General features: G+C 46.5%; 1 protein-coding gene across 1 annotated transcript; it reads right to left on the reverse strand.

Moving 5' to 3' along the window:
• Positions 1-9,672: 9,672 nt before the first annotated feature.
• On the reverse strand, positions 9,673-13,714 carry LOC103764874 (serine protease inhibitor Kazal-type 6). Its single transcript, XM_008931819.1, has 4 exons — positions 13,657-13,714; positions 11,531-11,562; positions 10,466-10,578; positions 9,673-9,718 (listed from the first exon to the last, which is right to left on the reverse strand). The coding sequence occupies exons 1-4, from the start codon at positions 13,712-13,714 to the stop codon at positions 9,673-9,675; spliced, it is 249 nt and encodes an 82-aa protein (XP_008930067.1).

Genomic DNA, 13,714 nt, shown 5'->3' on the forward strand with positions numbered 1-13,714 from the left:
CCTGGATTGGACCTGTCATGCTCCTTCCTGAGCACAGACAGCTGGGCATGAGTGATGATTCCCAGGCTGTTCAGAAAAGTCATTTAAATTTTCATATTATAGGAAAATGTCCACAGATGATTAAAAAAAAACGGGTGTCAAAGCTGATGTTCAAGAGTTCTATATCTTAGCATTTTCTCATAGTAATATTGCTGGTAAAACCCTCCTTTCCTCTGTTTCCTTCAATACTCTATAATTTTTTCCTCATTTCTTGAAAGGTTCTTGATGTTGAGGTCTGTCATATCTCCCAATTTCTGTTTCATTGCCCCAGTGGGCTCCTGCTCTATGACAGGCAATGTGCTGTGGCATTGGAATGACTGAGTGGTTGGATGGCTTTTGTACATTATTGATGTGTTAAAAGCCAAGAGATCCATTGGTAGACATCAAATTTTGTCCCTTAAGTGTTTTCCCCTAGTTTGGGTCATACTGGAAGAACAAATGGTGGTACAGGAAGAATAATGTAAATTATTTAACAAATTCTAGTAAAACTGTCTAAGACACCCTGCTTCCTAGGGCAAGCTGAGGTGGCTCTAGAATTGTATTTTGCAAAACTTATGATTGTTTACCCAATTTTCTATATTCAGTTCACATTTCATGACATACACAGGCATGTGACATTTGTGAGCAGTGAAAGCTGCATCAGTTTAGTGGGGGAGTATGAGCAGAATTTCAAGCAGTCACTTAAACTGCAACTGATGCACTTTTGGGTCCCTCTGCTGTCCTAATGATGGATATTCCTCCAATCAAGACCAAAATGAGCACATTTTTGGAAAAGTTAAGTGTATTAAACTGCCTCAGAGATGAAAATGATAAAGTGATGTGGGATTTTTTAAAATCTGATTAATGCCTTACAGATGTGACATAACAGGTATGTTGTGAAGTCTTTTTCTATGACAAATGGTATTAAAAACTAAATAATTTGTGTCTAACACTTCAAGGAAATTCTGAGCTTCAGATAGACTGGGTCATACTCACATCTAGGCAAGATCCACACCCCCAGAAACAGTAAATTAGTTGAGATAAACAGAAGCTGTTAAGCTACTTTGTTTTGGATTTAATGGGTAGCTACAGCTGGAAGAAAGCAGGCAAATACTTGAAATTTCTGACTTCTTTAAACAGAATCAAAATGTTGCATTTTGTTTGTGCATTTCCACTTTCAAGTGGTCCTAAATTTTAAGAATTTAAGTAACCTACACTGAATTCTTTTCCTTAATCTGATATGATTGGTTTGGTTGGTTCACTAAAATTGTCAAACAACCCATTACAAAAATCATTACTTTAGACAGATGAAGATTAAGTAAAGTTAGGTAGATTTAGTTCTGCAACTAGTAAATAATATAAGATTCAGTTTTATGGAAATGAGATGACACTGTTTTCACTGATAAAACTGAGTGCATGGCTTGTCCTTCACTTATTCCAGCAATACCTGACCAAGTTATGTGACAGTTTCTCTGGTTTTAAACTTAGAGATGCTACAAAATTGTTGTCCAGCTGCACTTACCTTGCTGATGCAGAGCCAGTCATCACCCTCTGATGCTTGGAAAGGCATGTTGAAGCCCATGTGCCAAGAGCCCCACAGCTTGGTGCTGGTCCAGGAGCCTCAGGTGGGTGCTGGGATCCCACCTGCACAGCTGGGATCAGGGATAAAGGCGAGTTAGGGAGAGGCAGACAAGGAGAAATGCTTGCTGCATCTCTACTCACCCTGCAGTTAACCCAGCATGTTGCTTGCAGGGGTTATGGGCAACCAGTAAGATGAAAACGTCAAAATGAGCAGTAGCTCTTGTGAGATTAACATATAAAATCCCTTAATGGATATGTAGGTAGCACAGATAATTACAGACCCACAGTGCGTGACTCAGTCAAGTACAGGGCACAATTCCAGAAACTATGGAGGGAAAATAAGTCACGTTTTTACCTCCAAAGACACTTCAATCAAGCCAGAGAGCAGCAACATTACTAAGCTATCAGACAATTTCAGCAGTAACTAGTGCAAATGGAGAGCCACGGGAAGAGCTTCCAGCACTGATCAATCTTTCACAAGAATCAGTTGAGCTTTACACCCCCTTCCTGCCTTGCCATTCCACAGTTGAGCAGAAGCCTTGGGACAGGCATGGGACATGCAGTGTACTAAAGTCTGGGAAGGAAACCAGACAGGAGCTTTTGAGCTAAAGCTTCTGCCAGAGCCAATTAGCCAGCGACAGCTGGATTGCAGCAGCTTTACAGGGGCAAGAGACAGCACAGAGTGACCTGATCTTACCTGAAGAGACAGGGCAGGGTGTTCCTGCAGCCAGCATCAGTCTCTCTAGCTCTATAAGGACCTAGCAGCAAATGTACTCACTCAAACCATTCCTGGACCCCTGGATCAGTGCATTTTCCCTATTCTTAAGTCTCACTGAAACATGGACACAACAGGACTTCCTCAAGACAACACAGACGTGCCCCAAAAGCAACAGAGCAAGGTTGAAGTGGTATCTGCAGGTCCTACCATCCCTCCCCAGCCCTGATCGTGCTGTAGGTGGGCAGAGGGGTTCATACCCACACTCATGTCCTACAGAGTGCCCTGGACATTCATCTCCCCGCATTCATCTCCACTCCTGTGGAGGCAGGAATAAGGGCTGTTATGAGAGCTCAGCAAGGAGGATCATATTTTTGTCTCAGCATCTGTGGCATCTACCAGACTCCTGGAGCTACCAGAGGAACACTTGCATGACATGACCCAGGGCTAATCAGAGTTACAAACAAAACAGGGCCTGGGATTTAGTCCACCAAAATTGTTTCTCCCCTACAATACAACATTATGCTGATGTTTCAAACAAGTTTGGTTTTCTGTCTTTGAGTTTTGTCAGCCTACTTCTTGAGTCATGGTTTGACCTCCTATCAGATGGGCTTAAACTACATAAATGTATATAGAAATACATACATGTGTTTAGGGAGGTAGAAGTTTAGGTCTCACCTAATCACTAAAGTCCAGGAGCTTGGGCTTTACATAAACTTCATTGCAAGGATCACAGCCTGGTGGCAGAAGGACAAAGCTGAACTGCACTGAACAGACAAGATAAAACTGCCTGGTCTGTGGGAGCATCCAGTGTCCATGGCCAGTACTGCACTCTGCCCCCTCCAGCGCTCTGCAATGTGCTCATCCTGCCAGGCCTTGGAGAGATACCACCACGGCCTGGAGCATTCCAAGGGATTAGCAGGACCTGGAAAGGCCACCAAGACAAAACAGCAAACAGCAGAAGGTCCTCTGAGACCTTGTTGGGGTGGGGGGACTTGCACCAACTCTGTGGCTGTGCTGTCCCACAGCTGCTCAGGCAACGGTTTTCTCCCTTTTCACAGCTTTAACAGAGGGGAAGAGCTTCACAGAGGCAGAGTCCAAGTCTCAGCTGGGTTCAGTGAAAAAGGGAGCAAGTGTGTCATGCCTGGAGTCACACTACTGACACTAAATCTCAATAATTGCATTAGGCAGAGTAACCAAAATCATTCCCCAAATCCTAGACATACAAAGCCCAGCTCATTTCAGCAGCATTTCTCTGTCCCCAAACTTCTTCCTCCAGTGTCTCCAGGAAATGTGAGCAACAGCCTGAGAAAGACAGGGGATTGAGTAGTCTCAGGCCAAGGAAGTCATTTTATATGAAAGGTACATGCTGAGGCTGCATCCTGTGCCTGAGCTCTTCGATGGGCCCTGCAGGAGCATCCTGGCCCAACAGCTGTCTCAGGAGCAGGGGAAGACCAGCTGCTGGCAGGGAGAGCCAAGACACAAGTAACAAACAGAATGAATTTACTAGGTCAGCTCACAGCACCGGTGCCTCCCTGCTTGCATCTGTCAGCGTGATCCATTGCAAGAACAGCTGTTGAGCTCAGCAAAAACGGGCTAATAGAGACACCCATCCTGAAAGGAGGATGGCTGGGGCAATTTGAGGAACATTTGCACAGCTCTGCTGTGGGCCCCTCTACATTTAAACAGTATTTGATAGAATCATAGAACGGTTTGAGCCAGAAGGGACCTTAAATATTATCTTGTTATAACCCCCCTGCCATGGACAGGAACACCTTTCACTAGCTCAGGTTGCTCCAGGCTCCATCCAGCCTGGCCTCAAACACTTCCAGGGATGAGGCAGCCACAGCTTCCCTGGGCAACCTGTGCCAGTGTCTCACCACCCCTACATTTTCAAAGTCTTCCTAATTTCCCATCCAAAACTATTCTCTGTCAGTGTGAAGCCATTCCCCCTGTCCCATCACTCCAGGCCCTTGTAAATAATCTCTCTCCATCTCTTCCTTGTGGGCTCCCTTCAGGTTCTGCAAGGCCACAATTCTGTCATCCCAGAGACTTCTCCAGGCTGAACAGTCCCAATTCTCTCAGCCTTTTCTTGTAGCAGAAGTGCTTCATCCCTCTCATCATCTTGGTGGCCTCCTGTGGACTTACTCCAGCAGGTCCATATGTCCTTCCCGTGCTGGGGACCTCAATAGTTTAAACCAGCTCTGGAGCCTGATCACGCCTCCGGCAGAGCATCAGGGCCACTAGAATTGCACTGTGCTCAATTTCGCAGGGCTGACCTGCTCCCAAAAGTTGGCACAAGGAGGACACATTAGAGCTTCTCTCCAAAATGAGCCTGTCCAGCAGGACCAAAATCTGTCCCCAATTCCCGGGGCCGGAGCGGCGCCGCTCCCGGCGGTCACCAGAGGGAGCCCGATGCCCGGGAACGGCGCATCCTTCGGGCAGGGATGGACCTGCGGGTACAGGGGAGCGGCACGGGTGACTTTCTGCAGCCTCTCCTGGCTCCTTTCTAGTCAGCCATCATCAGACAAAATTGGAGCTCCCACTGGCCTGGTGTAACTGTGCATAAGGATTTAGGGTATGTCTAGAAACTGAGGATGCGTTTGCAGGGCAGCTCCCAGGCAGCCGACGGCTTCATTGCAGGTGATTTCCCAAAATCACCCTCCCAAAGAAAGGCACAAAATCATTTGAGAAGAAGGCCAAGAGTGTCAGAAAGGCCAGCCCTTGTCACAAAATCAACATTTCTGTTCACTCCAAATTAATTGAGCAATTTTAGCTTAGAAAGGGAAGCACTGCATTACACAGCACTAGCGCTTTTCCACATCCCTGGGAAACCCTTATTCCACAAAATGGGTACAAAGTTCAACCCTGCTACAGTTCCTGAAGCTGTCTGGAGCCATCCTCAGGTTGGGCAGGGCACCCTTCAGCCCCAGCACAAGCCCAGTTTTGAACTTATCCTTCAACTGCTGATTAAGGCTCTGCCAAAGCCCTGCTTCCTGAAAAGTCCTGAGGAGCTGACCTTCCCTCACTGCCCCATGGGTGCCAAAGGCAAATACATGCCTTGAAGCACTATCTCATCATTGGAGTTTTAAAACAAGCATCTCTTCCTGTGATATCTGCCTTTTTATAGGGGTAAATCTTATGCTTCCCCTGTTCTTCCTTTATGTATTGGGGTAACTCTTGTCTACCACATTTTATAAGTCTTTGCCACCATTTGTAGAGCAGCTTCACAAGACACCTACACCAGACACAATTACTGCAGCTGCTCCTAGGAGAAGCTCCTAAACTACACTGCTTATTTCAGGAGAAAAAAACAAACAAACAACCCACAAAAGCAACCAACAACCCCCCCAACAACTCCCAAAAAACAACCAAATACAAGCACCAACACTCTCACACCACCTCACCTCCTTATTTGCTCTGTAGTCTGTGAAAAAAGAAGAATACTTTCCCTGGGCTCCTGTTTAAGTCCTTCGGGTGTGATGGGCGTGCAGGGTAACTGTTGGCTGACCCCGAACACCTGGGGGCCCTTTCACCCCAGAGCAGGCTCAGCTGCTGTCTAATCTTTAAAGGACCCAATACACACTGATATCCTCCCTGTAATTGTCACCATCTATATCTTTTCAGTCCCCTGCAATACTCCTACAGGTCTCCCACCTGCTCCCTGAACAATCATGTTCCCTGTCCCCATAGCTCAGCCTCCTCTCCCCTATTCAGTTTTGGGCCCTGCCCCAGTATAAAAAAGGCATTGGAAAACTGGAGTAAGTTAAGTGAAGAGCCACCAAGGGAGTGGGGGGCTGGAGCATTTGCTCAGCGAGAGGAGGTGGGCTCGTTCAGCCTGGTGAGAAGAAGACTTCAGGGGGACAGAACAGCATCCTGCTGGTTAACAACCAGCTTACTCCTCATGGTGGTACATGGTTTGGAAATGAGAGAGTTGAAAGAAAAGAGGTTGAAATTGGGTACAAGGAAAAAATTCTTTACCATAGTGACAGTCAAAGCCTGGGACAGGCAGCCTAGGGAGGTTGTACACCCATCCTTGGGGGTTTTCAATGCTAGGCTGGATAAAGCCCTGAGCAACCTTGTAACACCTCAGCACTGACCCTGCCATGAGCACCAGGTTGGACCAAAGTCCCTTCCAACCTGATTCAGTCTGCTTAAGGAAAAAAGGGTGAACTGGAATGATAACCAAGTCCAGATCTTCCTCCCCAGCCGGGTTGTGGGAACCCTGCCATCAGCACCACCACCCTGGGATCATCCCATGGCAGCTTGAAAAGCCTTGTCAAACACTGTGAATGTCAAGGGAAAAAAGTAGGACAAAGGACTGAACTGAGTTGTGACAGTGACACGTGTCTGTGCTGGGGGAGGAGGAGGAAGAAGTTGAGCACACAAGTTAAATGGGCCAAGAGGCTGGACACAGCAATATATCAGCTGCATCACCAGCAGAGTGAAGCTGTGAGGTGTAAATACATCCTTCCCCTGCCATGTGCACAGCCTGGTCACAGGAGGGTGCTCAGATGCGAGCAATGGCCTCCTTGCAGTAAGAGCAACCAGGCACAGATTTAATTCTTACTGTATTTTAACTGCTGAGGGGGCTGAGTGAGATGTGGGGAGCACCAGGCCCTCATTCTGCTGCAAGGGGCAGGTCTTGGCAGCGACCCAGCTGCTGGGACAGCTCCCACCCCAGCCTCTGCCCCTTCTTCCCCAGGGAGAGAAAAAGCTGTGAAGATGCTCATGTTATCTAATAAAAGAGAGATCTCAAATGTACCATGACTCACTCACCTTTCAAAGCTGTCAAAAAAAAAATGCACAAAAACAACCCAAGCCCAACACAACTTAGAATGTAGGAGAAGGAAATCAAGGTAAAAATAGTGGCTGAAGGTTGGGTTTCTGGTTTGGTGTGTGTCAGGAAAGGCAGCCAGACACAGACGGGAGTTCAGGCTGGACAGCCTGTGGCCACTGCTGCACTCCTGCCCTGTCCCAGGAATCCATCCATCAGCTCCACTGGGAAGGTGATCCCAGCACTTTGAAACCAAAAGTGAATGGAATCCAGCACCACCAAAGCATCCCTGCCATCTTGGCTAACCGGAGCCAGCTGCCCACTCTGCCAGAAGGACAGAAATGGTTCTTTTGCTGTAGTGCTGCCTCTCTTGGCCTCTCCCAGGGACACGTTTCTCCAAGTGAGGGAAATAATTTCCTCCAAGCAGATGAGTCCCACCCTCCACTTCCCCAGCACAGGTGGAGGGGATGGTAGTTGGATCTTTGAGGTACAGAGGTGTTTTTAGTTGCTATTTGCTCTGAAAAAGCAAAATACAGGATGGTTACTAAACAGTGAGCTCTGAATCTCAGCATCAAGATCAAAAATTAGGATTAGATACAGGAATATGCTGTGAGATATTTGGAGTCACTGAGGGCCATCTCAGGTATAAAGATGTCCCATAACCCCTCTCTCATTTTCTTTCTTAAAAATGGTGTCTTTTTGCTCCTGTACTATAAATATGGTGCTGGTCCAGAGCCACACAATTTATTAGGATCACCACAGGATAACTCAGGTAGGAGAGGACCTGTGGAGGTCATCCTGCTCCAAGAAGGAAGAATGATGAGGAAGACCTTCCCACTTTCCCAGTGTGTCCTTTGTGACCACCTGAGCATCTTACCTCAATCTTGCCCATGTTCTGAGTCCTGCTGTTGAGTTTATTAATGTAACCTCTGAATTTAAAATCAAACAAGTGCCAAGGCTGTACAACTGGGCCACAGAGAGGGTTGGTCTGCTTCAAAGAAGAGGTGACAGGTTTTGCAAGAATCCAGTAGGCTGGGATGGGAAAAATGTCAGCATCAAAGACAGCTGGTCCAAAAGAAGCTCCAAACCAGCCAACTCGGAGCTTTGCCTGTGCAGTTCAACCACTGGCTGGCTGCCTGTGAAGTTACCAAATGACAAAGGATTTGCCAGAATTGGGTTATGTGGATTATCAGAGGAGAAGCTGGCATTAGGTGTGCTGAGCACATTGCTGAGGCCTCTCTTTTTAGGCATTGTGCCCCAATTGAGTTCAAAGCGGGGATTGTGGCATGAGAGGCAAACACTCAAGCTCTGTCCAAACAAGGTCCAGAGGTTTAGGTGCTCAGCATTTAGGTGCTTGCAAAAGATGTTGACCCCTGAGGCTCATGATAAAATCTAAAGCTCCCTTTGAAAATTAAGTGTTTAACATGAAGGAGCTGGTGTCCCATTGATCTGCTGCCAATGTTTTAACAAGAGGATGCCACAAGTATTTCCCTGTGAGAATTTTTCACAGTGAACGGGGAGAGAATTACGTTTCTTATGTTTGCATAAAGAAGGATTTTCCAGCCAGCAGGAAGAAGAGAGAGGGCAGCAGTGTGAAAAGTAAAGAAAGGACTAAGTCTATGTGCATTAAAAATGTTAAATAAATGCAAACATTTGTGCCTAGAAAATCAAGGTCTGTGTATGATTCAGGGAGAATTTATCCTAGAGGAGGGAGGAGGAAGCCCACAGCTCTTTTCCTTCAGGGAATATTTTTTTTTTTTAAATTATTAACACTTTATACAATCTGGTGCTCTTCTAAATATAATTTTATTAGCATGAGAAGCCACTTGGCAGCAGGAAACTAATGCTAGTGAGTTCCCAGTTTTCAAGACAAAGCGTTCTCTTACAAGGAAGAGATAAAAAGACTGATTTGGGAAGAAGAGCCTTGCAGCTTCTGCCTAAAACCAGCCTCCACCTGCCATTATCTTGGTGCAGGCTTAAATGGAGCAATATTCCCTACCCTCAAGCTTGCTTGTCTCTGCTTTCCAAAGGAGATGAGGCATATGCAGTCACACTGTTCACCAGCTCTCCCGTCACCCTCCCACAATAACCTCTGAGAGAGGAAGGAACATGTCTAGGGAGGCTGGGAAGGGAATGGGGGCTCCCGCTCTCACCCACCCCCTGCGATGGGGAGAGTCGGGCAGGAGCCCTTGAGCAGGGGCTGCTTGGCTACCCGGCAAGCTTGTGACAATTTTTCAGGCAGGACGGGACAGAAGAGCTGTGGCTGCTGGGGACGGGAGGACACAGCTCACGGGAGCCGTGGGAATCGCCGCTCCGGCACAGGGAGCGCCTTTCTTCCAGGGAGGAGGGTGATGCAACAATGCGGGGTAGCAAAGCCGTACATTAGGCTCCAGTACGGCTGGATCAAAGCGTTTTTCTGGATATTGTGGAAAAAAGAGTCCAGCCAAGGAACCGTGCTGAGGTTTATTTTATTGAGCAGAGACAGCAGGGGCGAGGGCAGGCTGCTCCTGTGTCCAGGCACAGCTGTGTGCAGCCACTGCCAACAGGGGCTCAGCTCTTGCTGCTCGGTGACAATGAGGACTCAGCATTTCCCCAGGTGCTTCAATCTTATTTTCCCTCCACTTCTCCTGTAAAAAGAGCGAGATAGACTTAGGCCAAGCACCAGATAACACACAGTAGTGTGGGACAAAGAGCTCATCCATCCCAACAGGCCTGACTTGTGCCAGCTTAACCTGGTGCCTTGCAGGGAATATCAAGCCATTTTCCCCTCTCCTTTTTCCATAATTTTCCCTAGGATAAGACAGCCTTAAGTGCACACTAAGTGTAAGGATTGTTAAGGAAAAAAATATATTTTAGAAGCACATTCCATCCAGGGGGGCTGGCTCCTATTGCATCTCCTTTAAAAGGTGACAGAGCTCAGGAAAAGGAGAAACATCATGTTCTCCCTCTGAGATCTTGTGTCTTGTTCCACAAAGTTCATTCAGACTTTTCAGGAATAGCTTGGCATGGTTCAGCTCCCACATTCCTCCAGGCACTTCTCAGTACCCAGGAGTGTGGGCAGTGAGAGCTGCAGCCTGTGGCATATAGTGGGAATTGTGCATCAATTTAGTGCGTGTGGAAGGTACAGGCAGGATGCAATTGCCTCCCAGGCCCTGTGCTGCCTCTCAGCATGGCAACCAGCAGCCTGCAATGCCTAGAAATGAATTAAAATTAACTCGCCCCAAGGAGGAAATATTCCACTTGGCATGATACAGGACCTGGTCCATATAACAGGAGCAGCCTGGATGCGGGGCCTCCCCTCCATGAAGAACATCATTAGATACGTGGCAATGAAGCCAACTCTCTCTTATTTCCATTCCCTCTGTGTCACTTACAGCACTGCCTTGCAGAAGGCACACTTGTTCCCGTAGGTGATGCCATCAGTGCCGCAGTGAGGGTTGGACTCCCTCGTGCAGTACACGCTCCTGTTTACGAACTCTTTACAAATCTGCACAAGAAATTGAAAAAAAAAAACCTTTCAGGACTCCCATACTCTTTGTTTCACTTTCCAAATTGGACACAAGGTCACTAAAGTAATGCTTTTTCAGACAAGTGATGACACAGACAGAAAAAGCCCTCCCAGAAATGAGCAGAAGCAGAGTTTCAGGGGAATTTTACCCCTTGTTTGTGGAGGGAAACTGTAGTCACCTTGGAGAACTCTTGATCTCCCAGTGACAGGAGTGGATTAGCCTAGGCATGCAGGAGAAGAGTCAGCACTGATGCTCTGTCAGGCATTTGGAGTCAAGTTACCTCCCTCCTGCAGGGCTTCATGCGTCTTGCGAAACTCTGCACTCAGCTTGGTTCTTGCTGAACCTCTGCCTTCCCAGAGGAAGGAGGAGAAAAACATAGTCTATGGTGAATTAAAAATGGTGCCCAGGAAGTGTACAGGTATCCTGTCTCTGTATAAGTCCCAGTGATGGACTTAATTTTGGGGAATAGAACACCCAAGAGTCCATTTGTTTCATGAGAAGATTGGACAGAGGAGCAAAGTCAAAAGTGGTGCAGTGTGTAAACATTGCCCTTGTGCAAGCAGGGGTAGATGCAGCTGTGGGAAACATTTGCTAAACCAACCATCTTTTTCCCTAGTCTACCTCCTAACATGGCCACACATAGGATCCTCTGTGTAGTGATGAACTCCCCAGTGTTGGGAATTCTTGGAAGGGCCCACCTGCTCTCAGCAGACTTTAAAAACTCTTTAGCAAGAACCAAGATTTTGGTTAAAAAAAAATTCCTCTAAAGTGGAATGACATGACTGGATGTGGCACTTAGAGTTATGGTCTAGCTGACGAGGTGTGACTGGTTAAAGGGTGGACTCGATGATCTTGGAGGCCTTTTCCAACCTTAATGATACCATAATTCTATGAAGTGCAGATTCAGCAAGCAGAAACAGCAGCACTAACCTCTTCAATGTCTTGACCTGCTACATCTGGAACTAAAAAAAAAAAGAAAAAATAAAAGAAAATAAATTAAAACCAAACAGAGATTTTATGCATCAGCATTACTTTCTGATAGAGTCTGAACTAAAGTCATAAACCCTTTATGCAAATCACAGTGAAACATACTCCAAGTTTTTCTTACTCCATCATCCTGCGCAGCAGAAGAGGGGGCAGGAAATACATTACCTTAATTGCTTTTTAGTATTTTTGTATTTTGAAAAATGTTACTAAAATACCATGAAATCAGTCGTTCAGCTGCTAACTACACCTCAGACACATAACCCAGTCTCCTGGAAGGCAGCCACTCCCAGGGAAGCAAGCTGCCATATCGGATCTGGAGCTGTGCTCCCAGAGATTTTAAAGCTATATGGGCTTTTAAGGCTTTTAGGCTCCTGCATATCTGAACAGTGCAAATGGCCAGTACTGTTAACAGGAGCATGCCATGGAGAAGGAGACCTTACGGCCCAGAGACTCTCTCAGAACAGGCTCATCCTGGGTGAGACACAGAGAAATGTCATGGGGTGATGCAGAGCAGAACAGGCACTGTCGGTCAGTACGAGCACAAAAACACCCTCTGTAACCACAGGCTCTGAGCTTGGAGCTGATCAATCCATCCTCTTTATATTTCTTCCCAGCAAAGCCTGCAGTCAGGTGTGTAGGTTGAGTCAGAGCTGTGAAATGGGGCAACCCTGCCATGTTTCTAAGGGGGAGCCTGACACTCGAGGGTGGCTTGAATGCAGATTCACAGAATCTGGGTCACAGCACTGTGGGACGAATTCCCAGCATCTCACAAAGCAGCGGAGGTTCGGATTTGAGGCTGTACTTGCTGGGTCAGTGGGGTCACTGTGATGCTGCTCTGGTGGCTCTGGGCAGGAGGGAGCTTGGGACAGGAGATAGGAGGGCCTTGTCCTACACTCCACCCTCCCCAATGGAAATGCTGCTCAGCCCTCAGTCAGCTCAAACATCATCCATCAACCTCCCCTACTATTTTTGCCCTTTAGTGTTTTATCCCTGGTGCTGGCACATTTACCCTGTCCTCAGGTTTGGCCAGGCTGCCTTAATGGTAAAGGCATTGGTGTGACTATCTGCATATTATTTAAAAAACAGCTCATTAGATAGGTCTTATAAATATTACATGCAGCTACAGAAGACTTTGTGATGATGCCTCTTGACATCTGTTTATTTTACAGGAGATCACAGAGTTTGCTGCTATTCTGCCTGGCCTTGGAAGGAAGCTTAAGCCTTCTGACAAAACCCTGTCCCAATTAAGACTCAATTAGGGACAGATGAATATTTCATAATGAATAATGTGTACAAAGCAATTCACCTCTTTTCTCCATGCACAGCTTGCCATTTTCTCAAGTGGATTCTTTATTCAAATTATTCGCAGAAAAACAAGTATAAATAATTATTGTTCCACACATTCTTCAATATCTGTTGCCACAAACCTTGCAGACCTGGGTCAGCTGGACTCAAGCAAGTGATAACACTGACATGGTCTATATGTTCAAAAATCATCACTCAGCTTCCCCACATCAACAGAGAGATGTGTAAATCTCCAGATAAATAGTCGCTGAATCCTTTTAATTTGCCCTCTTTGTTCTGACTCCTTGAGGACATTTGAATTTAATTTTCAAGCTTTTCTCTGCAACATCAATGAATGCTGAAACTTTCATCTAATTACGTTTCCACATCTCCAAGGAAAACACCAAGTACCAAGATGCTTAGAATCAAAACAAGAGCAGATGACCCTGAGGTGAGTGAGTTCTTCTCTAACTGGTTCAGCAAAACTCTCCAGCGAACATTCATACCAAAAACTCATAATTACACTCTGCTTTGGTACATTTGCTGAAGACATGCTCAGAATTTGCTTGTTCTGTCTCCCAGTGACACCTCCGCTGCGTTATTCACTGTGGAGGCACACAAGGAGTGGAAATATGTCATATGAGTGAGCAAGTTCCGCAGATATTTTCTACTTGCTCAGCTTTATCTTCAAGCCTGTCAGCCAGTGATCAAGGCTCTCCGAAGTTTGTTGTCAGGAGAGGTTTTGGGTGTTTTTTCTTTCCTAGGCTAGGGAAAAGATCACTTACCAGAGAAGAAAGAGAGCAGCAGCAGGCTGAGAAGCACTAAGGCACCTGTTGCCTTCAT

This window comes from Manacus vitellinus, unplaced genomic scaffold (assembly GCF_001715985.3).
Source record: "Manacus vitellinus isolate BGI_N305 unplaced genomic scaffold, ASM171598v3 scaffold_25_pilon, whole genome shotgun sequence".
In the NCBI taxonomy this organism is placed as follows: Eukaryota; Metazoa; Chordata; class Aves; order Passeriformes; family Pipridae; genus Manacus; species Manacus vitellinus.

Excerpts from the sequence above, each read along its gene's own strand:
- LOC103764874 (XM_008931819.1), bottom strand. The coding sequence starts at position 13,714 with ATGAAGGCAACAGGTGCCTTAGTGCTTCTCAGCCTGCTGCTGCTCTCT. Across the intron at positions 10,579-11,530 it reads CAGGTCAAGACATTGAAGAG|ATTTGTAAAGAGTTCGTAAA; the intron begins GTTAGTGCTGCT and ends TTTCTTGTGCAG. Across the intron at positions 9,719-10,465 it reads GCCTTCTGCAAGGCAGTGCT|GAGAAGTGGAGGGAAAATAA; the intron begins GTAAGTGACACA and ends CTCTTTTTACAG.